The following is a 25,053-nucleotide window of genomic DNA, read 5'->3' as shown; positions in this document are numbered from 1 at the left end:
CAGCCCAGCCTGGATACAAGAAGCCCTATGGCCACAGGGAGGGGAGGGGACCTCAAAAACTCACCGGGGGCCCAGGTTCACCGGCAGGTCCATCTTCACCAGGAGGTCCGGGTGGGCTCAAGAAAACATCAGCTCCTGGCGTCCCAGGAGTCCCAGGAGAGCCGGGTGGGCCCGGTGGGCCTGGGGGACCCTGTGAGAAGTGGTGAGGGGATGAATAGGGGTACAGCTAGACTAGGCATCCGTGTTCTCAGCACATGGGAAGCAGCACTCAGCTCAAAGGAAGGCCTGGAGGTGAATGAGGTGGGGAGCCTGGGGCCGAGGCACCAGATACAGCTGGAGAAGGAGGAGCCCTTGAGGGGGTATTCCGAGAGGGGCAGGGGCCAGGGAGGCCAGAAGTACCCATGAGAAAAGGAGGCAGGGAGAAAAAAGAGTGGCTGGTGACTTTGAACCACCAACCTAGCAGTTAGCAGCCCCAAACTGAAGCCAGGGTGCCAACGGGGGTCTTTGAGCTATCATACTCACTCTTAATAGGTCCTCCCTGTGCACCAGGTCACCAGAGCCAGAGCCGAAGTCCAAGCCAGAGCTCCCGGCCAGCCCAGAGCCCTCGAGTTCCACGCCCACCTGGAGGAATAAAACATGCCCCACAGCTTGGTTCTGGTTGCCACTCTTCCAGGGACAGCTCTGCTCACGGTCTCTCCTGGGCAATGGAGCGCTGTGACACTCTCCGATGGAGCTCTGTGACACTCTCCGCCTTGTCTCCAGCTCCTCTCTCCAGCCAGTGCTCTCCTGCCCACACCCTTGCCTCCTTTCCTGTCTTTCAAAAACCCGACCCATCCTCCAGGCCCAGTGCAAGGGCCGCTTCCTCCACCCAGTGCCCCAATTCCAGGTGGCCTTCCTCCTCCTCCTTGGGGTCTCCACGGGCCCCTACGGAATCTGATGCCGTGGCCACAGGACGTGTCAGTCCCTCTAGACTGGGGTGCCTCAAAACGAGGCCCAATCCTGAGCCACTCTGGGTGTCCAGTAGCCAGCACCAGCCTGGCCCCAAGAAGGTACTCGGTCCACCCTTGTTGAATGGCATCAGATTCTCCCAAGGAAGGAAGGGAATTTCAGAAACACCTTTAGAGTGCCTCACGCATAAAGACAGAAGCAGAGAACGACAAAACTCACGGTCATCAAGTCCATGCGACTCATGGGGACCCTCTAGGACAGGGTAGAAGTGCCCCTGCGGGTTTTGGAGACTGTTTACTCGGCTCTCTCTCCCAAGGAGCTGCTGGTGGTCTTGAACTGCTGGCCTTGGGAATCGCAACCCAGCACGTAACCACCACCCCACTGATTAAATGTCTGAAAGTGTGTGTGTTGAGCACTGTTGAGAGGTTGGGTTGTGACCAGGCACAGGGAGGTGCCGTGGGTGCACTTACAAGTACACAGGGAGGCGCCTTTGCCAGAGGAGGTGGGGGGCGGCGACATTGCTCTGGTAGACTCTATGGGTTTGGGTTGCTCACTCGATGGGGTGGGGGAGCGAGCAGGACCACCTGCGAGGGTCTCCTGGTTTCTCTCTTGGAAACCAGGTAGATTTGAACCCACCAGCCACTCTGCAGGAGGAAGATGAGGCTCTTTGCCCCTTAAAGATTGACAGCCTCACAAACCCATAAACCCAGTTCTGCTCTCTGCCCTATAGGGTTGCTCTGAGTTGGCACTGCCACTGCGGCAGTGGGTGGTGGTGGGAAAGACAGGCGGACTGGTGTCCTTGGCCCAGGTCACCACATGGTGAGCAGGGACAAGGTCACAGCCCCTGTTATTTGTATGATTCTCCCAGACTCTCAGTTACATGTCTGTGGGTTCAGGGCCCTTGCAGCTCCTAAAAGACCTGACGTAATGAACCCCCAAATAAAATGCCCACGGCACCCGGGAGGGAGCCAGTGTGTCCTCTGGAGCGGCCACAGCACAGAGCTTTGCTCCTTTGGGCCCACCCTGTCCTTTCCATCCCATGCATCCTCTTTGAGCCTAAATGAGACAATGAGGTTAAAACCCAGCCTGCCAACTGGACATCCCCTTACAGAAGGGCCAGCCAGGGTGCAGTGTAACAGCAATGAAACATATAACTTTCCTCTAGTTCCTAAAGGCTTCCTCCCCGGCCCCCACTATCATGATCCCAATTCTAACTTACAAATCCGGCTAGACCAGAGGATGTTCACTGGTACAGATAGGAACTGGAAGCACAGGGAATCCAGGACAGATGATCCCTTGAGGACCAGTGCTGAGAGTGGAAATACCAGGAGGGTGGAGGGAGCGTGGGTGGAAAGGGGGAACCGATTACAAGGATCTACATGTGACCTCTTCCCTGGGGGACGGACAACAGAAAAGTGGGTGAAGGAAGACGTCAGACAGTATAAGATATGACAGAATAGTAATTTATAAATTATCAAGGGTTTATGAGGAAGGGGGAGCAGAAAAATGAGCTGATGCCAAGGGCTCAAGTAGAAAGTAAATGTTTTGAGAATGTTGATGGCAACAAATGTACAAATGTGCTTGACACAATGGATGCATGTATGGATTGTGATAAGAGTTGTATGATCCCCCAGTAAAATGATTTAAAAAACCCTCCTGCTTGCAAGGCCATGGGCTGGGGAGCTGCCAAGCTCTCTTAATGCTCTCTGAAGTGGTGAGGGGGGGTGGGGTTTGCCCTTCCCCCTGCTCCGCTCCCCCGCCCCCCATCTTCCTGGCAGGTACCAGGCTCCCCGATAACTCTCAGCCTAATGGCCAGTGGAAAGACTCCGGCAGTGGAAGTCGCACAGACCGGCGCTACAGCTTACTAGACACGTTCCACAGACACGGGCTTCAACATGCTTCAACATGCATGGCTTCACTTGAAGGACAAAGTCTCTCTTCCAATCGCTCCAAAATTCTAAGGCCCTTCAAGTCCTCAGATTGCAAGGGGCTGACTCACGTACCATCTGTCGTTATGAGCCAGGCTCCACCAAGCCTGTTACAGGCAGGCCTTGGAGACCCCATGGCTCCCGTTCCAGCCTCCATGTTAAAGCCAACACTACCGACAGGCAAGCCACACAGCTTGGGCCCCGGTGCAGACGAGAGTTAGGTCGACGCTACACTGAGTGGTCCATTCAGTGTGCCGCAGCACTGTGAAAGGCTTGAGACCCGGAGAAAATGAGCGACATGGAACACGGAGACACAAAGTGAGCCAAGCTCTTGGCAAAATGGAACCAACAGACTAGCTTGATGCTGGTGCCCCAAACCTCCGCCGTGTAAAATCGCTGGTATCCGTGACTCGCAACACACGGAGGTGAGCCTGTGCTTAAAAACTCAGGGTAAAGACAGCAGTTCAACATAACAGTCCGTGGTACTTTGTGACCCATATCAAAACGTGATTATTACAAACGTTAACAGTAGTCTAGTATGTCCAGAAGTGTCTCTTTAAGTTGTTTGTTGTACAGAAAGGTACACGCTATACTAAGACAAGCATTGGCCTAACGGACTTAGACTCGATCCATCCCTAACTGCCCAGGCTGAGGAAGAGAGCTTGTTCGTGATCCCAGGAAAACCTGGGCTCTGGTCTGTGCTTAGAAGTGGAATGACCTCGCTTGGGCCACCGCAGGCTCGGTTGACCAGTTCCTAGCTCGTGTCTGAAGATGGGTGGCTGGAGACAGCGCAAAGAGCAAGGGCAGAAAATCCAGAGCCCAAGACTCTCAACTCCCTTGGGAGCTGTGCAACCTTGGGCAGAGCCCTAGGCTGACCTGGGCCACAACTGCAAAATAAAAAGTAACCCTAGAAAGTGAATCCATGGAGCGAGTCCTAGGAGTGAGGTCAAGCCACCCCTGTGTCAACTCACTTAATCCTCACAACCACCCAAGGGGCAGGTGCTACAGCCACCATCAGAGGCGCGCGAATACTGCGGAGAAGAGCCAGCATCTGAGACCCTTGTACACGGTGGAGGGAGAGCCGCCGTCTGAAGTGTGTCTGCACTGCGGCGGGGGAGGCGAAGCCATGTGGTGAAGACTGAGGCAGAGCCTGACTGGATCTTTGTCCCACCCACCAGGCCATATGCTCTGGGTGACCCTGGGATTCCAGGTGATCCTAGCGACATCCCACAGTGCGTGCTGTCTCTCATGATGGTTTTTACCAGGCTCTACACCTGCTGCCCGGGACTTGAAGCATCTTGCTCGTCAATGTCTCCTGAAAAGTGCAGACCGATCTTCACCAGTGCTGTCCCAGAGGGAAGGATGAACACTGTGTGTGTGTTCTGTCTGTCTGTCTCTCCTAGAGTTTCCTCAAAAACCCCTAAGCCCCCAAGGTGGAAAAGGCCACGATGTGTGCCTATTCAGAACCTAACAACCACCTACAGTTCCACCGCTTTGAGGCAACTAGGAGCAGTCTGGGTGCTTCATTCTCACCCCTTTGCATAAGCACATTATGAAATCGTCAAGGCCACACAAGACACACAAGTTTATAACCAGCTTGTTTCACTTAGCATGATTGTGGTAAGCATTTGCCCTCAGTGGGATCTGCTCCCAGTCAATGCGGGCCACGACTCAGCCACGACTCAGCCACGACTCAGCCACGACACACTGGAGCTCCTTAGAATTTTAGTAGCTGCGCAGTATTGCATTGTGGGAATGGGCTTCCCAACCAGCCAGTGTCTTTATTGTTCTCCCATTAAACCAGGCCCGACTTTTCTCCATTAAAGATAACACAGATATCAACGTCTGTGTACCGTACAGGAAGGCTTCTGACACAGCAGATCCTAGACCAGATGTTTTGGGAATAACTCTATGTCAGTCTGTGTATATGTCGACAAAGAGTTTCCCAGAAAGAGCAAAGCAATCCCTGCTCCCACCGGTACAGCCCGGCTTGTTGGGCGCCAATTTCGCAGAGCAGAAAGCACAAAAGATCTGAGGACAAGGGACCCAGTTTCTTCAGCAAATGAACAGCAGGAAGAGAAAAGGAAGGCGAGAGGCAATCATGATTTAAAAATCAAGGGACATACCAACCCAACCTGTGTCATTCTTGTCTGGAGTCAGAGTCACATACTAACCCTCAAAGGCTTTTCAACCAACCAGCCCAGGGTTTTGGCTGATTTGAATGAGTCCGACCAACCCCATGGCGGTCGAACCCCCCTTTGGACTCACAGCGGCCCCATTGGACGGAGTCGACCTGCACCACAGCGTTTCCAAGGCTGGGACTCTTCCCGGAGGCAGACTGCCACATGGTTCTCCAATGGAGCCGCTGGTGCGGAAACTGGTGCCCTTTAGGTCAGCAGAGGAGTGCTGACCCTTGTGTCACAAGGGCTCTCTTGCTGCCCCTTGTTCATTTTGTTAAATGGGTGATGTCATGGTGGGGGGTTACGGAGAGAGGTCTCTCAGGTCAACCTCTTAGTAACATGTGAGAGAAACAATAGGCTTGGGATTTATGTTGAAGACTATTCCAGTCCTTTCCTCTGAGAGAGAGAAAGAGAGAGAGAGAGAGAGAGAGAGAGAGAGAGAGAGAGAGAAACTGCCGTAGGGGATAGAATAGATCACAAAAGACTGGCCAAGTATTGATGACTGTTCCAAGTGGGTGATGGAATGTGGAATATATTTTATGTTCCGAGTCCTTGTGGGTACTTGGAGCATTCCTGTAACACAACGTTAGAAAGGATGGTGGGGCTACCTAAATGTGCATTGCCAGCCACCACTACGCCCATGGGGGAGGCTTGGTCTTTGTTTTCTGAATTTATAAACCTTGGGGCGAAGAGCAGACAAGGGCAGGGCTTCACTGAAGAGGCCACACACCATGTGTACTATGGGGCCACAGGCACAGGGCTAGCCCAAAGGGACCCAGAGCTGGCATCCACTGGATTACCCTCGAGCCCGAGCCCCTGTCCAGACATCGCAACAACTGGTCTGAGATGGGGCCCAGACACCTGCCCTGTGCAAAGCTTCCCAGGTATCTACCATGTGCAGCCAGGCTTACAAAGCAGAGCTCTTATCCCCATCCCTCTCTCAGACAGGGATCCCGAGGCCCAGGAAACACCCCAGCCAAGGGCATTCTGGGAGCGGAACCCCGTGGAATCTCCTGATGCCACAGAGATCATGCACATACTAACACCAGAGGGGGTTGGGTGTGGCCAGATCAAACAAAAGGTGTGTGCTCACAGACAGCTTCTGCATCTCCTGTCCCACTTGGACTGTGCGTTCCTTGGGGGTGGGAATGAGATCATACTCATCTATCTCCACGTTCCAGACTGAGGCCCCCGACCTGATGCCCCACTTTGTGAATTCCCTAGGAGGGAAGACTAGGCCATAGTACATTTCTGTTTCCCAGCGCCTGTGCTGAGGGCCCTGAGTTGTGCCCCCAATCCATGAACAGACCAGCAAATGGGTGTTGCTGTGGGGTGTTTGCGACTCACCGGGATCTGATGCACAACTGAATCAAATGCTGCCCAGCCCTGCCCATCCTCGCGATTGCCACCACGTTTCTACTTTCTGCTGCAGCCACCGCGTCGATCCATCTCAGCAAAGGTCTTCCTCTTTTTTGCTGCCCTTCTACTTCACGTGCCCTTCTCCAGGGACTGGTCCCTCCCAACCATGTGCCAAGTACACGAGGCAGAGTCTCACCATCCGCCCTTCTAACGGGCAGTCAGGCGGCACTTCTTCCAAGACAGACGTACTTGTTCTTTGGGCAGTCCAGGGTGCTCTCAACAGTGTTCACCAGCACCGTGATGCAAACGCACCGATCCCACGTGGCCTTCCTATATTCCACAGCCTACGCTCACATGTTGAACAAATGTATGGACCGCTCTTAATAGCCAGATGGTTAAAAAAAAACAACAAACAAGACCCCTGGCCTCAGGGGAACCCCTGAGACACGGGGAGAGCCTCTGAGGCAATAGGAATTCAGGGGCCCTCTTCACTCCTCTCTGGACATGTTGTCAGGGGAGACCAGTCCCTGGCGAGACAGCGTGCCTGGTGAAGCAGAGGCGGAGTGAAAACGGGAAGGCCCTCAGCGAGATGGATTGACACAGTGGCAGCATCGCTGGGCTCACACGAAGGACGGCACAGGACCGGGCCCTATTTCACCCTGTTGTCCATCGGGTGGCTGCGGGCTGGACCGGACTCAATGGCTCCTAACAACCACCATCTCACTCCTCCGTCCGGAGTCTCCTGACCTACTGCAGCGAGTAGCTTGGGTCCTGGTTTTCAAAGCGGGTGTGACCAAGAGTGACTCAGGGAGCCGACTCCATACACCGATGGACTGCCTCCCTGTAAAATCTGACGGCCAAAGTGCCATCCCATCCCCCGACTCACACACGCCCACCCTGAGCCCCAGCCCCGGCCTTCCTGTCTCTGGAAGACAAAGGAGACTTAGCATGGAGACAGGGCCTGTGTGCAGAGCTTTCCAAAGAGCCTGTGCACCTCGATTTGACCTCTGCCCTCTCCCGCAGATGGGGAAACCGAGGCCCAGAGCCTTGAAAGAAGCTGCTTCCAGCCCAGACCCAGGGAGGCAGGGCTCCCCACCCCCACCCCACCCCACTCCTCCCTAGTGTGAGCCCTGCTAAGCCAGCCTCCTGGCCACTGCGTGCTCAGGCCGAGAGCCCCAGGCGCTGTGCCCCAGGTGCTGTGCCTGACACACACACACACACACACACACACACACACACACACACCATGGGGCAATCTTCCTAAAGAAGGCTCTCATTGCCGTGAAAGAGACGGGAGACGGGGCTCCAGGAGGTGACGCCTGCTCACCTAGCTGTCTGCCTCTCGTGTCTCCCTCTGCACAGGACAGCCTGCTGGCCATGGGTTCTACTGGCCAAAGGCCCCCACTGCACTTGGCAGGCCCACATGAAAGCCCGCCGCGGAGGAAGCCCTGGCAGGCCCCACGCCCAGTTCTTCCGGCCACTTACTGGAGTGACTGCTTGCTCAGGAGCCATTGTGGGGGCGGGGAGCGGCGGCCCAATGGGCGGCTCACTGCCGGACTGGTCTTCCCACGTAGTGGTCAGGGCCTGGTCTGTGGTTGCAGATGGAGCTCCGTCACCAGGACCCTGGGAAGAAGACCAGCACAGGAACTGGTCACCTCCCCCACCAAACCCACTGCCACAGAGTCTGTTCCGTCTCATAGCTGACCGCAGAGCAATCCTGGTCAGTTCTGAGATGCTAGTCCCATTCAAAACACTCCGACCCACATGCTTCTTTCTCCCAACAGGGTCACGGGACCACCGACTCCTACATCCCCTCCTGCAATGAGCATCTCCCTCAAGGCTCACTCCCCACCCCTAGCAAGGAAGGCCGCTCTGACTCTTGGGAAGGGGGTAAGGACAGACACCAAGCCAGGATTTCCACTGTCCTGCTCTGGGCTTGGAGCTCCGCTGCCCTCACGTGGGGTGGAACGTACCCCCAGGCAGGCCGGGAGCTGGCCCGCTCCATGGTGCTGACCTCTCCCTCCCTGTGAGTCAGGCTGAGGCAGAGAGGGCCCAGGGTGGACTTACTGAAGTGCTCTCTCCTCCAGGGGCTGTCGTGGGCATCAGGAGGGCCAGCCCGTCTGTGGGGGCCCTGCTGGCCTCCTCTGCGGTGCTGAGTGGCACATCTGCAGTGGCTGCCCCACTTCCCTCACTCTCTGGACCCTGAAATGCAACCGGTGTGTGGGACAATGCCACTTCACCCACATCCCTGGGCCAGCGACCTTGAGGTCGTGGGTGCGGGGCTGCAGGGTGGACAGGCCTGTGGACACCAGACCACTGCCGTGTGTACAGCGGTCCCTCTCCTTACCCACCACTCTGTCTCAGCCTCGCCGAGTCCTGGGAGCCCAGGGGTTAGAATGTGGCCCTCATGCCACCCAGCCCAGCCTGTTTGTCTCCTTGGACACAGGTCCAGGAGCTGGAAGCCCTCCATCCTCACAGGCGGCCCTTCCCTTTCCAGACAGCTGCTCCCTGAGGCCTGGTTTCTACTCGGCCAAGACACAGCAACCCACTGGGGCCTCGTTCTCTCACCGGTGGGGAGGGGAGGGAGATGAAGAGGCAGAGGAGCAGGAGGAGAGGGTGAGGAAGGGGAGGGGGAGAGAAGGAGGAGGAGGAGGATATTCATGGACACAACCTGCACACTGGCCAGAGCAGTGAACTGGACGCCCCTCCCACTGTAACATGGCCCCTCCCCCAGAAGGACATCAGGTGAGGGGCTGTCTGGCCAGGGATGGGTGGGCCTGGGAGCAGGCACTCACATGATCCCGCTGGCGGCCGGCTACCCACTCCTCCACACACTCCCTCAGCCAAGACTCATGGAGCCCCTGCTTCTGCCAGGGAGGAAGGCCAGGCTGCTGCCAGCCACACCCTCCGTCTCCCTGCCGCTGACGCTCCTTACCGGTGCAGCCTCCTCCCCGAGGATCTCGGCAGTGGACACGGAGGGGGCTGGTCCCTGGGTGGACACACTGCCAGCCTCAGCCTCTTCCCCAGCGCTGCTGACAGATACCTCGGACTCCCCTGCCGTGGTGGCAGCTAAACTGCCTTTGTTATCTGGAGCCTGGAAAGAAAGCCACCGGGAGGGGCCGTGTCACTGGACCCGCCACCCTGGCTCCTCAGACAGTACGCTGTCGCTCCCTCCTCAAAGCCTTGGCACTGCCACACCTCACCTGGCCTCACCCCCAGCCCCCAGGGTGCATCAGTACAGAGCCAGCCCCGCCAGAGGGGTTCTCCTGGCTCCTGCCTGTCACCCAGCAGCTTGTGCTGGGACTCCCAGAATGGGCATCCCCAAGGGCCATGGCATCTGTGTGGAACAGAACCCAGGACCTCGGGCGTGCTAGTTTTCTCCTTGGGAGCTGTGTGTCCTCCCGCCAGCCCAGTGCAGTCTGGCGGCCACCCCTCCCACAGCCCTGAAAGTGCTCTCCCCTGGTCCCTGCAGCCAAGTGTAGAAGTCCAGTGGACACGCTCCAGGCCTTGACGCCTTGGCGCAGTGGCAGCATGGGACACAGGTTGCCAGGCCCTTTGATGTTGCTGGGGGTCACTGTGTGAACTTCGACTCCTAGGGACCCATGCGACAGAAGAGAGCGGTCCCCCGGCCTTCCCAGGCTCCCATCTGCATATGAGATCCAGGTCTTTCTTCTGCAGAGCCACTGGGTGGGTTTGAACCACCAAGCCCCCTAACAGATCCCCTGCCTCCATTCATCCTCGGTGGCCAAGGGGCTCCCCCAAACTCTTCCTTGCTCAATACCCCCCAGTGGCTCTCCTTTCTGCTGGACATTCCTGTGCACCCTGCCTTTGTCTCAGGCCCGCAATGGTCTTAGCAGCCTCCCCATCCTCCTCCAGCCTTCTTCATGCCCCTAGACTTTGCCCCTGCGGGTCTAAGTGCCTCCTGACCCCAGCTCTGAAGTTCCTCCTCCTGGTCCGACTGGCGGCATCTTTTCCTCGGACTTCCTCCTCCATGAGGCTGGGCCACTGGCCCCTCCTCTGTGCCCTCCCAGCATCCTGTGCCCTCCCAGCATCTATTGCCCCACTTACCATTCTGACACCAGGAGCCTCCACGAGCCAGCCAGGAGCCCAGCACCATGCAGTGCCCCATAACCACCCACCTGGTGGGCCAGTTTGTGCCCCTGTCTCCCTGCTCAGAGTCCAGAGAGGCCCTCCTCTGAGGCAGACTCCCATGAGCATCGCCCCCCAGCACCCAGGGCTGCGGGAGCGCAGTGTGCCCCCTGATACTCACTGTTGTGACCCACGCTGCTGGCTGCTCAGTGGACCTGGAGGGGGCCAGCTCCCCGCTGCCAGTCTCTGTTTCCCAGGTCGTGTTGGCAGACCCCTCAGCCTCGTCAGTTGACGCGGTTGCTGCTAAGCCTTCTTCAGCATGTGGACCCTGAAAATGGAGCTGATGTGAGAGACTATGCGGCTGAGCCCACAGCCCTGGGCAGCATGTCTGCCCCAGAGAACTGCTCCTGGGGCCTGCCCAGTCAAGGGCATTTCTGTAGTGCCTCCACCTCAGGGCAATTTCTTCTTCTTTTTCACTTTTTCTCATGAATTGGGTAAAGGCTGACAGATAAGGCAGTCAATTTTACGTTCAACTGGTCACACACCTTTCCTTTCTTCTTGTCCACCACAGTGCCCTCAGCGTAGCACCCCTGCCCCACCTTCTTCCATGTGCATCCCGTGTCCCTTCCTCCTGTTTTCCTCACCCTTCTAGCTGTATTCTTATGGCGAGGCTACCATTTGGACTCAGAATGGCTGGTTATACTCTGGTCTGCTTACCTACCTAGTGCCACGGGTCCCCTTACAGGCTGGTCAGTCGCTGGTGCACTGCCGTGCCTGTGGCTCCACCCAAGCCCCACAGCAGCACAGATTCACCGGACCACGGCGGCAGGACAGACCTCTTGCCTTCGAGCCAGTTTACACCATCTCCTGTCAACTTGCGAAGGGGTGGAGTCTAGCCTGTCAATCAGGCCATAGCCAATGAGGCCTCTGTGTGGGCATGGCCTTTTCCTAAGGATTCTGGGAACGCCTGTCTTCCTCCCTGAAGGCCGGACACACACACTTTCTGCTTCATCTTCCTGCTAACAGGCTACATGGAGCTACGTGGATGCAGCCAGAGCCCTGGAACTGGAGGAGCCACGTGGAGACCCACACCAGTGCTGAGATGCTTCCACCTCCACTGGATCCACCAGACTTTCCACCCACTGGCCTGTGATCTTCAGTGTCATTGCATGGCTTTGTGAGTCTGAAGAGGGCTTTATAGATTGGTATCAGACATATGGGGTAATATTGGACTTACGGACTGGATCTAGACTGGGCTGGGATGTTTTCTCCATATACAATGGTTCTTGTCTGTAACACTCTTTCTAATACACATAGAAGTGTCTATGAATTTGTTTCTCTAGTCTACCCAGACTAACATTTTTGCACAGCCACCGCCTCCTGGGTCACCCTGTGCTGGGACCAGATGCTGGTACTGGAACATTCTCCTCCACAGTGGGCTTCTGCCTGCCTTCCTCTGGCCTCCTCTCAGGACCCTTGCCAGGCTCTAAAACCAGGGCGAATGCTACTGAGGGGGCGTCCTTCTGAGACGGCAGGCAGCGAGCCGGTCTCCTCAGCCCTCTCCAGACTGGGAGCCACAGCTTCCGCTCTACTTCCGGGACTCAGTGCCCCTTGGAAAATGCACAGGGAGACCCTGAAGGCGCACAGGAAACGAGAAAATGGAAACAGCAGCTTTGCCAATGGATGGCAACGATTCCACCTGTCTTCCCGGGTGTTTCTGTTTTACTTACAGAGCCCTGGTGGCACAGGGGTTACTCGCTGAGCATTACACTAATCCAAAGGTTCGAAACCATCAGCTTCTCTGAGGGAGAAAGAAGAGGCTTTCTGCTCGCGTAAAGATTTAGACTCAGCAGCCCACGGCGGCAGTTCTACTCCGTCCTAGGAGCTGCTGAGTCGGAGCGGGCCCGTGGATGCGAGTTTGGCTTGGTGTTCTTGTGCTTCACATGCACACTCCTGCACAGGCGAGGCTGACCATTCGCATTCCCTTGCCGTGCGTCTTGGAAGGTCCCGTAAGGAGCGGCTATTGTATTTCTCCCACTTACTGGAACGCCCCCACCCTCACTCCAGCTCTACTCCATGTGACACAGTCAGTCCCGTATCCCAGACCACAGAGACGTGACAGCATGCAGTGCTAAATGAGACGCTTGCTGACTCAACTTCAGGTAAATCCCCAAACCAGTCAACCAACCAAACAAAACCCCACTGCCATCAAGTTGGTTTTGAATCAAAGTGACCCTCTATCAGGGTCCCGAGACTGTAAATCTTTACAGGAACAGACAGCCTCCTCTTCCTCCTGAAGAGCTGCTGGTAGTTTTGAACAGCCGACCTTATGGTTAACAGCCCAATGTCTAACCCACAGTACTAACCAAGCCCTGGGGCGGGGGGCTGCTATTCAATAAGCATCCTGCAACCCCTACATCCGGATAGAAGGGGCCAGAACACTGAACTGGGACCAGCTGAAGGGCGATGAAACTGGTTCTGCCCGAGGTCCTCCATTGGCCAGCCTACAGTTTGCATAAAAAAGGGCAGCGATTTGTTTGAGGGGCGAGTGCCTGGAGAGTAGGACACCTTTGAAGAATAACAGTCAACACGCCATGGCTTTTCCTTCCCAGGGCTCCCTTACAAACCACTTGGTGAGAGTGGCATATGTCCTTTGGAACGTGGGGGACACAGGGACTGGTGGCTAACTCTTGTCAAGGAGAAACAAAGGGAGCCACCCAGAGCAAGGCAGACAACGAGAGAGAGAGAGAGAGAGAGAGAGAGAGAGAGAGAGAGAGAGAGAGAGAGATCTGCTCTGCAGCTGCTTTACTGGGACAAACAAGAAATAGTCAAGACACGACGGCTCTCAAAGAGGGTGATGGCGGCCATGTTGAAACAGACTTTGCCCCAGATGGCCCTCTAACATCCAGAGTCTGGGGAGAAGCCTGGGAAGAAGTCAAAGGTCAACCAGGGAGCCTTCACGCAAGATCCCTGGGGAGAGAACCTTCAAAGTCACAAAAGCCCCAGGAGAGGAAGTTCCGCCAATGAGGCCTCTTCCACACAAGGGTGGGCCCCGGAACACAATGGAGCCAACCAGCTCCCACAGGGTGCCTCTTCTCCCTCCCCCTGCCCCCCACCCCCATCCCCAGCCGGGCCAGACCCGGGCCGAGAGGGAGGTGTCTGTCAGAACTCGGAGAGGAAATCCCTGAGCACCTGCTCTTCCTTGCTGGAGACGCCCGGCTTGTGTTTGTGTTTTTGCTGACTTTCTGATCTTACCTTGGACTGGGCTGGACTTTTTTGGATAATCACCTGGGGAGCTGGGAGCACGGAGTTTTCGTGAAGGGCCAGGGAGAGAGTGGGCTGGCCTCCAGGCTGCTAGCAGGGGTCATGGTGGCAGAATGCACTTGCGTGACTTTTGTACCGCACTGCGTCCAGCCTTTCTAAACTTGGCTCTGCAGGTCTCACCACACACAGTCCAGCAGGGACCGTCCTGCAGGTCATCTGGTTCTGAATGGACGGGGCTCCAAGGGCCAAGAGGCTGACCGCTTCACGATGGAGCCCGGGGAGGTGGTGACCATGGAGAGGGGAGCGTGAGGGGCCAGGGGCAAGGCTGAGTGGCATCTCCTCCTCCTGTCTTGGACATCCCTGGAGGGCCTCTGGAGACCTGGGACCCCACCCCATGAGGAAGGAGGCGGCCATGCCTTCCCACTAAAACCCGTCTGGGCTTTCTAATACCAGCCACCGTGAGATCAGCAGACACGTGTCCTCTGGATGGAACGAATGGAATTCACCATTTCCTCACCTGCTCGTTCCCAGCACCAAGGAAGGCCCCATCCCCCGAGCCACCGTCTGTTATGGGGTCACCGTCCACAGTGTGAAACCCCTCCAGGGTGTCATTCAGGATCTCCCCAGACCCTAAAGGAAGCAGGCATTCGGAAGTCAGTGATGGCACTTCGCAGTCTTGAAAATGAAGGTGCAAACAACGCTTTATCTACTGACTTGTCAACATATCCATGGTACAGGATTGGGTGGGGCGCGGGGGTGGGGGCAGGGCGGGCAGGGTGAACAAGATGCAGAAAAATACTCTTAAAAAGGTTGTATCGCTGGTGGTTCAGACCACAGGCTCTGGCCCCAAATGCGGAGCCTGCACCCCTCTTTGCCGTTTGCAAGCCACATGATCTGTGATAGTTGCTTAGCCCGTACCTCAGGTGCTTCATTGATACAGTGGATAATAACACCTCTACCTCGCAGGGTCGTTCTGAAGCCCACATGCTATAAGGATGTAGCAGGTCCATACAGAGAAGCCACAAAGGACAGTCTCCAGCATACAGTCAACAATGGATGTTAATCAACTACACCTTCTCCTCACTTAGCAACGACCTCATTATCCGACGTCTCACATTATGACCGCAGTGAAAAATCTACCATCAGACTATTTCTGTATCTGACTAAAGACCTATATCAGAAGCCCTGGAGGTAAAGTGTGCTACGTATGAGTTGGGCTGAGAACCACCAGGTTGGCAGTTTGAAACCACCAGCTGCTCTACAGGGGAAAGAGGAGGCGCTCATGAAGAGTTAGTCAAGGAAACCTACAGGGGAAGTTCTACCTAGTCCTGCTGGGTCACTATGTGTTGCAACCAACTCCAGGGCAGTAAGTGAGAGTACAGACATGTATCTGGTGGTAACGTTGGCTGTGACGGTTCAGGTTACGTGTCAACTTGGCTGGGCCATGATTTTCAGGGGTTGGCAGTGTGTAATGATGTCATTTGACAGTGATGTGATGTCATAATCCTCCATTTGTGATCTGATGTGATCATCCTCCATTTTTACAGAACACTGCTTTTTGCTTAATGCCTTGTTCTCTGGAACCTAGTCATCTTGATACACAAGGAATAGGTGCATCATCGTGAGTGGTAATCTGTATATGAGATACATGATTTATCTGAAATATAGGCAAGTATATATATATCAAACCATGCTTAATATTAGCTCTCTCCTTGAGAGGCTATTAGTGGAGGAAGTGGAAGAAACTGTTCTTTCTGGGCATAGACAACTCTGTGTGGATTGAATTCTCACTACAAGAACACATTATCTGTTGCAACGTAGCAAATTAAAGCAGAGGAGGAGAAAGTGTCCTGTTGGAGATAGGCTCCGGAGGAAACACCAGCTGGACAGGTGAAACAGGCCTCCAGGAGGCAGGCCCTCTCTGGGGAGACGGCAGGCTGCAGAACATGGCCTTGTGGAGCAGGGCAGAAAGCGTGACGCTGTCAGAGAACCCATGAGATCTGTGAGTCTCCGCCTCGGGTGTCTATCAGATCACACTTGTTCTTCCTGAGAGACCAGGCTGCACTGATTTCAGGGCCATGCACAGCTGGGACACTGGCGACTGCTGGGCGACCTAAGCCGGCCATCCCAGCACTCACCCGGGCTTGGAACTAGGAATAAAGGGCTTATGCACATGCTCAGCTCGTTATGCTGTGTCCCAGACACGCTTGCTACAACTCCATTTTTAATTTTTGTGCTTGTACCGACCGAGAAGAGGGCGCAGGAAAGAGCTAAAGCAAACCAGCAAACAAACCTGTGAGACTGACTACACAACTGTGCAAACCAGAAATCTTGCCCCAAGAAACACATATCAATTCTTGACTCGGGAAACGGCCCTACCAAAACCACGGACTTCTAAAGCTTGGGGCGGCTCTGCTGCCCAGGCCATGTCCCTCTCGCAGGCCCTTCTAGAGGTATGGTTGCCTCTCCTGCAGTTTCTATCTCTGCAGAAAAGCCTTACACACGAGGTCCTTCCTAGTCTTCCAGCCCACACCCATCTGTGCGAACAATGCTCACACAAGTGCATGCCCGCTGCAGCCCAGGCTCAGTGCTAAGCACGCCCCAGGCACCCACTCAGGAATCCTCCCACGAGGCCAGCTGTCCAACCTATAAGGACCCAAGCAGGCAGAGCCAGGACGGGAGTCCACGCTTTTAGCCACTACACTGTCAACACATAACACGTGTGTCCTGCTCTGGTCTGCATGTTAACACTCTATCTATTGCTATTAACCCCGCTTTGCAGCGGGGAATAAAGTCCCACTGAGAGGAGTGACTGAGCGGGGCTGGGTCCTCTGTGTGCGTGCGTGCTATACACATGCTGGTCCCACAGCAAGACCAAGTGACCCAGCACCCACAGGCACGCTCCCCAGCCGGCCAACCACTCTCGTCCTCCCTGCTCTGACCACCAGGGGGAGCAGTGCAAGCAGCCCCAGAGTCTGGTCTCTGGGAGGAGGAGCACATTGCTGGGGCGAGGATGGTGTCAGGGAAATTTGAGATAAAATTAATAGTTACCCTTCGGGCTGCCAACCTCCAGGTCAGCAGTTTGAAACCACTAGCCCCTCCTCGGGAGAAAGGAGAGGCCTTCTACTCCAGTAAAGAGTTATAGCTTTGGAAACCCACTAGGGCAGTTCTACCTACCCTATAGGGTCACTGTGAGGCAGCATTGATTAGATGGAGGTGAGTGAGCTTTGTTAGCCCCTAGCCAGAGGCCTGGTGTGGGCTTGGTGCCTTTCCTCCAACCCCTAAGCTGTCCATTCAAGAAGAAAGGTTGCGTTTCTGCCAGCCAAGTTGTTTCCGTTTGCCCTCTTATCTGCTAGATAAGCACTTTGGCTCATCCCAGGGACAGGCTAGCAGCGCCAGGACCTGAGGACCAGCTGGGATTTGCCTCTTCTGCCTTTGAATGCATCCCCAGCCTAGGAGAGGCACAAGCCCGGGCCCCCACCGGCCCCTGGCACCTGCACAGAGCCTGACTCCCACCGAGCGCAGTACTCACTCTGACAGCCACTTCCACATCCGGGCCACCTCTCATCTCTCTCAGAGGACCGCTAAGGAATGCGAGATTTGGAAACATGAGGCACTTTGTCCCAGGCCTGGAAGTCAAGAGGTGGCAGAGCAGGGACACCACCCAAACTGCCTCGTCCCGGCCCAGGAGTATTTCCACCTCAGGATTTAGGGGGACATTATTAAATTATCCTAAATCTCCCTCTATTCAGTACCGTATGCCTCCTCTCTCCCACGGGCTTCCTAAGAGGTGATTTTCCAACAGCATTCCTTAACTGATGGCAGAAACACAAACAATCATCACCTGTGCATTGATAAGGGGGCGTGGCCGTGTACAGAAGCACAGGTGGGAACTACAGTCCACTCATAACCCTGCCACCCAGAGAGAACTGACGTATAGCAACTCAGGGCATTTTATTCTAGCACCACATTACTCCCCCAGCAAAACACAAAAGCAAACACGCCGTCACCCAGTGGGCTGTGCCTCACGGAGACCCGAGTGTCAGAGCAGAGCTGTGCTCCTGGGGGAGTGGGGGGGTGGAGGGGTTCCGAGGACCGAATTCTCAGCAAGAGATCCACCGGTCTCCCTCCTCACTCATCACGGCGTTGCCAGGGGCTGCCACGTGGCCTCTGACTCATAGCAAGCATCTGGGACAGAGAAGAGCTGCCCCGCGCGGGGCTTTCCTGGGCTGTCCCCATTACAGGAGCAGAGGACAGGCATTTTCTCCTGCGGACCAGCTGGTGGGTAGCCAAGCACGTCACCAGACCAAAGAAGCCCAAACCCACTGCCCTCAAGTCAGTCCCGACTCACAGTGACCTCCATGGGGTTTCGGAGGCTGCCAATCCCTCTAGAGCAGAGAGCTTCATCTTTCTCCCTTGGAGCAACGGGTGGGCTTGAACCACTGACCTCTCAGTTAGCAAGCGAATCCCCACCCAACAGACATCATATCTAAAGTGGCTCCTCACTGGATTGCTAACTGCAAAGTCAGGAGTTGCTCCACCACCTGCTCCACAGGAGAAAGACAAGGCTTTCTACTCCGGTCTAGAGTTACAGTCTCGGAAACCCACAGGATTCTGTGAGTCGGCGTGGGCTCTTGGCTTGTTTTGATGTATACGCAGCACGTGCAAATCAGAGTCACAGCACATAGACAGTTTTGAATTGTGACTCTTTTGAATGCTTCCTGGGTCTCCTTTAGGGCTGCACATATGCATAAAATACAATTTGACCAGCCAGGCCCCGTGGGGGGGGGGGCTTGGCTGGAGGAACAGTGCTGTGGAGGGTGAGCTTGCCCCTAGTTCCGCCACGAGCTGTTCTCCAGCCCCTCTGAGAAAGGGCAGAGAGCACAGGCCCGGCCAGCTCAGGCCTGGGCACAGGCGGAGCAGCTGCCTAGGGACAGATCTGCTCTGGACCCCTCCTGGAGCTACTTCTGCCTGGGCAGAGGGGCAGGGGGCAAGGGCAGGGGCAGGGTGGCCAGGAGGCCCACCTCACCTCCGGTGAGCTGCTTCTCTGTGACGTGAGTCCCTGCTCTTGCCACGAAAGGAGGGGCAGGAAGTCCTTCCTCAAAGGTTCTCATCTACCCACGTCACGGAACGCGCCGTGAGAGGCCGCGGCGTGGGAAGGGGCGTGAGGACTTGCCTTGCTCGGAGAGGCTGTGCACGAAGCTCAGGTTGGCGGCTTCTGGGGTCTCCTCAGGCACAGGCTCGCCGGATAGCTCCACGTCCTCAGAGGGGGGCGCGAGAGTTGGAGGCATGTTGATGGGGTCTGCCTTTGCTGCTTCCGGCTGAAGGGCGGAAACAAGAGCCCCGGCATTCAGTCGGCAGTGAAGAAGAAAGCTGTTTCAAAAGGCAGGTTTAATATCCGCAAGCACAGGTGAAACCCGCAAGAGAACCTAGACCCACCTGCCGTGCACCTGGGCCATCACAGACCCTCCCTGGGCCTGAGGCAGGTGCACACTGGAGAGAATGCATAAATGCTACTCCGTTGACAGTGCCATTCTACTCATCTCAGCTGAGCTCTGTGACACCCACCCCCCGGCTGACACAAAGGAGCTGCTAGGGAGGGAGCTGTCAGATGGAAGAATGCGTGCACAGAAGGATGAGCGGGGCTGGGCTCCCTAGTGCAGTAGGACATGGAAGCCAGGGCTGAGCTTGAGGGGGCTGAGCAGAGAGTGGCAGGATCCGGCGATCGACAGGTGCTGAACATGTGGTGTGAGCGAGGAAACAAAGCTTGGTCTTGTTTTCGGGGCTCCTTTGTTATTGCAGCATGTCCAGTGCGTCCTGACTCACACTAGGAAACAGTTTCTCTGATGGCAGAATCCAGGGTATGATGATCCACCTGGACCAGAATCTCTGGTCCATCAGAACAAGGGGAATCTTTAAAGGGGCCTGTAACTTAGGGGCTATTTTCAAACAGTCTTACTGGCATGTGATCCGTGTATCATGTCATTCAGTGGTTTAAATGTGTTAGGAAGCATTGGGCCATCACCACCACAATCAAGTTTAGAACAGCGCCTTCATTCTTGCACCTGTTATCCTTAGCTCCCCACTACCCCCCACCTCCCCTGCCACAGCCCTAAGGAGCTCTTAACCTAGTTATTGTCCCGCTCGATTTACCTATCCTGGATTTCACAGCGAGAAAATCATACCGAAAACCCAACCACGACAACCAAACCAAATGCAGAGCAACTCGAGGCTTAACGATTCAGTTCTTCCAGTCAGACCAGGGTCACACCCCCGCTCTGCGCCTCCTCGCTAAGCTGGGCATGTCACGTACCCTCACCCGTCTCCGTGTCTTCCTCTGTAACACGGGGACAGCATGGACACTCCAGGGGTAGAAAATGCACGGACGGCTGGGCACAGGGCCCCATCCGAGGCGGGTCTCATGAGCGGGCATCAAAAAAACCCAAACTCACTGCCATCAAGTCGATGCCAACTGAGAGTGACCGTATAGGGCAGGGTAGAACTGTCCGGGTGGGCTTCTGAGACTGTCACTCTTTCCAGAGTAGAAAGCCTGTCTTTCTCCCAGGGAGCAGCTGGTGGTTGCAAACGGCTGAGGATGAGGTTAGCAGCCCAGACCGTAACCACTCCCCCACCAGGGCTCCGTAGACTCTCAGATTCCGAAAAGAACAACTAACAACTCCCGGACAGTGAGCCTCACTGGGGGCTGCCATGCAAGGTGAGCGCTTTGTCTTTTTGCTCACCTGCGCTTCTGAAAGATGGAAAACACACACGGGGCACGTGCTTTACAGAAACACCTCTATGGCTCGGAGTGCCATCAGGTGTCCAGAGGGCCGTGGACGACGGGAAGCTGCAGGGACTCAGGCCGTGAAGAGTGAGAGGGGTCTCAGAGGACAGAGATGGAGGGAGGGGCCGGGACGAGGAAGGGCATGCCATTCACTGGGCCCGACACCTTGAATCAATGATGCAGGGAAGCAGGGAACAGAAGCTGGCGCTGGGCACACGGAGGCTGGCTCCTTGCTGAGCAGAGGTGGCTTGGGTGAGGGCCATGGCAGGTAACTGGGGTCAGCGGTGGGCTCTGGAGTTCCCCTTGGCAGCAGTGAGAGTATAGCCCAGGGAAGCGAGGCCCAGGCCACGGCACCAGGAGGCCCAGCGAGACAGGAACGAGGACAGCGGTGGGCAAGCAGAGGACCGGCACCATCCGGCAGAGGGAGAAGACCAAGGAGGACTGGCCATGTCTCCCAGCTGGAGATACCACCTCGCAGGGTGTATGAGGACTCCTGCCCCGGGCGGGCCCTCTCCTCTCCTGGGGAGGCATGTGAGCGGAAGCCATTCAGCATGGTGCCAAGGAAGCCCGGGAGAGCCCAGGGTGAGGCTGCTCTCTAAGGCCTTCCGGCTGTGGGACAAGGCAGGGTGGCGGGTGGGAGGTGGCGAGCACAGGGGCTGAGGCAACGGCGGGCTGTGTTCTGGCACCAAGTGTGACCGTTGGGCTTCTATGACACCACAGACTCCGGCCCATCAGCCGCCAGTGTGTTTGGGCAAACTGCCAGCCAGGCAGGGAGAGCCCCTGCCCAAGGGCAGGATTCCATTCTGGTGAGCTGAGCTGACCCTCGGTGGTGGGGCAGCAGGGTGCTGCTTCAAGCAGGGCATTGTCGGCTCTCAGGGGTCAGCATGGTTTGTGATAAACCAGGAATGTCGAGTCACTTCCTGAGACCGGGCCACGCGCCGGTCCCTGGCCGAGTCCTGAAGACCAAGAATGAACGAGTGGGGCAGCGTGCCTGCCCTCGGACTGCCGACCCAGACACAGCTCCCTGGGATGTAAGGTGACGCGGGACAGGAGAAGGGAGAGTCCAGTGCCCGGAGGGAGACTCAGCCACATGGCCTTCCAGGAGGAGGCCCGGGCAAGCTCCTGAAGGAGGGTCGGCCATTTTCAGTGGGGGGCAGGGAAGGACAGGGCGGGCAAATAGGACGGGATGAGCTGAGGTACAAACCCATCGCCATGAGCCTCCCCCACCTGCCCCCCACCTCTGTCCACGCAGGACCGAGTGTTTCTCTCCACAAACAGAAGCAAATCGCTAGGCCTGGGTCCCGCGGCGCAGCTGGGCAGGTCCAAACAGCCGAGCTCTCCTATAACTGGCCACTCCCGCCGACCTCAAAGCTAGTGGTTGCACCAGGTGACCTTCAGCTAAGGAGAGGGAGGTGGCTGGCATGTTTGGGAAGCTGTTAGCATTTGGGTGCCCTCACCAGAGAGGCCCTCAGCCCTGGCTGTGGGTCAGAAGCACACCAGAGCGCTCCCTCTACATCCAGATTCCAGGACCTCCCTCCAGGCCTCCAATCAAAAACTACCTATAGGGCAGGCTAGGAGTGCCCCTGGGAATTTCTGAAACTGTGGCTTTTCACAGGAGTAGAAAGCCCCCTCATTCTCCCGAGGATCGGCCGGTAGTTCTGAACTGCTGACCTTGTGGTTAGCAGCCCAGTGAGCAACCCAAGATGCCACCAGGGTTCCCTTCCCTCCAGGCCTACTGAATGTGAATGGCCGGGTATGCAGCCCAGGTGAGCATCTTTTCTCAGACTTGACATCCTGCCCCACAGGTGTTGGTGGTGCTCGGCCAGGACTGAGAGCCAAGGGATGTTCATCCTAACCCAGCCATTAGACACAAGCCGGTGTCAGCAGAGGCTGGCTGAGCCCAGGGGAGGCATGGGGTACCCCACTCACTGCCACCGAGTCTGTTCTGACTCATAGCACCCCTACAGGGCAGGGTAAAACTGGCCCGGTGGTTTCTGAGGCTGTAACTCTCGACCGGCATAGAAGGCCCGGTGTTTCTCCTGCAGAGTGGCTCATGGTTTGGAACTGCTGACCTAACAGCTAACAGTCCAACGAATAATCCACTATGCTACCCAGGTTTCCTACAAACAGGGAGCAGGGATTCCTATTCTAAATGAGGAGGGGGCTGTGGAGGGGCGGGCTCAGGCAGTCCATGATTCAGCCCACAGGCCGTGGCTGGTGTCTGGAGGGTGGCGGCCTAGAAAGAAAGCGTGCAGACGGGAAAGTGAGATTCATTTCAAGAGAAAAGCCAGACAGCGGGGAGGGCCAAGTCTGAGACTCGGAGGGAAATCCCCGGTCCCCGAAGGGTGGTTGCTGAAGAGAACCCTGGGGCCCTTCCAGGAGACAGTGAGGGGGGAGGCCCCAGCCTAGCTGTGTGTGTCAACCGGGGACAGAGGCTGGGAAGCCCCTGTGCTAGGGGTCCCCCTCTGTGGACTGGTGGGGACAGAGTTCCCTGCGAAGGCCACGGAAGGTGGTGGATTGCTCTACGCAGAGCGTGGTCGGGAGCACCTCGCAGAGATTCTGGTCATCAGAACCAGACAAGAGGGCACAGGGCAGGCCGCTCCTCAGGGCCCGGCCCTGCGGGGATTCTCCTGGGACGGATGGGGGGCTTCGGGTACTTGGGAAGCCCCCAAGACAATCTGGAAGTAGGTGTGGAGACAGAGACCCCAAGAGCCATTGGGCATATTGGCTGGTCACTCTAACACATTCCTTCCCTTAATCCACGCAAGAGACAGACCGACCAGGCACCACCCACCGTCAGTAAGATTCCCTGAGCATGTGCCATGGGCCAGGCTCAGTTCACGGTTCAGAGAGCAAGCATGACCACTCAGCCTCACCCTTGTGAATTCCCACTTCTGGGAGGAGGAGACTAAATGGGGAGAGGTTAAGTGACTGTCTCATGGTTGGTCGGTCCACAGCCTGTAGTTGGAGGAGTTAGGGCTGACACTCTGGGCCTCTGGGCTTCACGCACACAAAGCCAGTCCTGCTGCTGGGTTGGTTCGGCAAATCCACGGGGAGCCCACGTGTCACAGAGCAGGACTTCCCATCGGCTTTCCTGGCTGGAAACCAGATACCGGTGCCACTCGGGACCCTCCTGTCGGCCCCAGTTCTCTTAAAACACCCTGAGAAGACTAAGAACCGTGAACAGAGAGGAAAGTATGGGCACTGGGGTGTCCAAAGAGTCCCCAACCCATCGGCTCACCCACAACCTGTTTTAGTCACTTCTCCAGGCATCTTTGGGGATTTGTTTCATAGCAGTTCCTCGCCCCCTCCAACCACCGTCGGCCTGTGTGTGTGCAGTACCCTGGTCTGGAAGGGCGGCCCCGAGTGGCGAGCCATTGAGTCTAGGCTGGAGCCGGTACCCTTCGCTCGGACGACTTCGGCAAGGTCACCCCTTTTCCTGAGCATCGGTCTCCCATCTATACGAAGAGGCTGAGCGCCGCCTCTCTTGCAGGACTATAGGAAGGGATTAGATACAGGAGCCCCAGGCACATAGCTGGTCCTCTTCCCTCCTCTATCTTCATCCCTTCCCATTTCCCTGTCCATGTCCAAGGCGTCTCCCTTCAAACCACCTCCTCCTGCTAAAAAGCCAAATGCCGTCCAGTCAATTCTGACGCACAGTAACCCTCTAGGACAGGGTAGAACTGCTCCCTGGGGTCTGGGAGGCTGTGAACCGTTATGAGCGGGGAAACCTCATCTTTCTTGCATGGAGTTGGTGGTGGTGCTGAGCAATGGACCGAGGATGGCACAGGAGCAGCCGGTGTTGATTCTGCTGTATATTTCTTTTTGTTTATTCCAATGTAAAGTTCACACACACACACACACACACACACACACACACACACACATAACCCATCTTGCAGTGAGCAGCCCACTACTCTACCAGGACTCTGAGTGTCTCATGCGCCCTCAAATCCCCCGCCTCCTCTCCTGGCCCGCTCTGGCCTGAGTCTGCCTCCCTCACAGGCTGCGAACTGGGTCACTGCAGGAGAGGGTGCAGCCCCAGGCTGAGAAAGCCCCAGGGACCACTGCTCTGGGCCCTGCTGCTCTGGACACACCCCTGGGATGATCAACGGCTAATGGACACAGAGGATTGCAACACTGCCCAGGAGTAGCCCGCTTCGTCACTGGGTAGGGGACTGAGCCTTAACTTCCTCTCTCCCAGCTGCCTGGGACCTGGCTGTGGTTGGGGGAGGCCTCTGCAAGCCTACCCCAGCCCAGCCCACCCTGGGCCAGTAGCCAGGATCTTGGCCTGAACCCTGGACAAGGCACCAGGAGACCCACGCACTAGCTCCAGCTTGGCCCACGCATCGTTGGAAGTCAATTCCATCTAGGGCCTCACTTGGCCCATTTATGCAGAGGGCAGTTTGAAAAAGGTGGCTTTCATATCCTTCCAGCTCACAGGCCTGGGGGGCGGGCAGTTATCTGAGACGCACCAGGGAATACTGCGGCTTAAAATCAG

At 56.4% G+C, this 25,053-nt stretch overlaps 1 protein-coding gene across 3 annotated transcripts in view; it reads right to left on the bottom strand.

Moving 5' to 3' along the window:
* COL15A1 (collagen type XV alpha 1 chain) overlaps positions 1 to 25,053 on the bottom strand; it is a 109,599-nt gene that overhangs the window by 35,370 nt on the left and 49,176 nt on the right. For all 3 annotated transcript variants that reach the window (XM_045296602.1, XM_045296603.1, XM_045296604.1), the window contains exons 6-13: positions 18,945 to 19,089; positions 14,286 to 14,398; positions 10,686 to 10,832; positions 9,351 to 9,509; positions 8,483 to 8,617; positions 7,901 to 8,038; positions 523 to 621; positions 65 to 190 (exon numbers count right to left, since the gene is read on the bottom strand). In XM_045296602.1, coding sequence (XP_045152537.1) covers positions 65 to 190; positions 523 to 621; positions 7,901 to 8,038; positions 8,483 to 8,617; positions 9,351 to 9,509; positions 10,686 to 10,832; positions 14,286 to 14,398; positions 18,945 to 19,089 — 1,062 coding nt within the window. The remainder of the gene's footprint in view (positions 1 to 64; positions 191 to 522; positions 622 to 7,900; positions 8,039 to 8,482; positions 8,618 to 9,350; positions 9,510 to 10,685; positions 10,833 to 14,285; positions 14,399 to 18,944; positions 19,090 to 25,053) is intronic.

Source organism: Echinops telfairi, unplaced genomic scaffold (assembly GCF_000313985.2).
Source record: "Echinops telfairi isolate 266 unplaced genomic scaffold, ASM31398v2 ScPeMD7_7410;HRSCAF=8448, whole genome shotgun sequence".
Taxonomy (NCBI): domain Eukaryota; kingdom Metazoa; phylum Chordata; class Mammalia; order Afrosoricida; family Tenrecidae; genus Echinops; species Echinops telfairi.
This window is presented reverse-complemented; position numbering and strand designations above follow the sequence as displayed.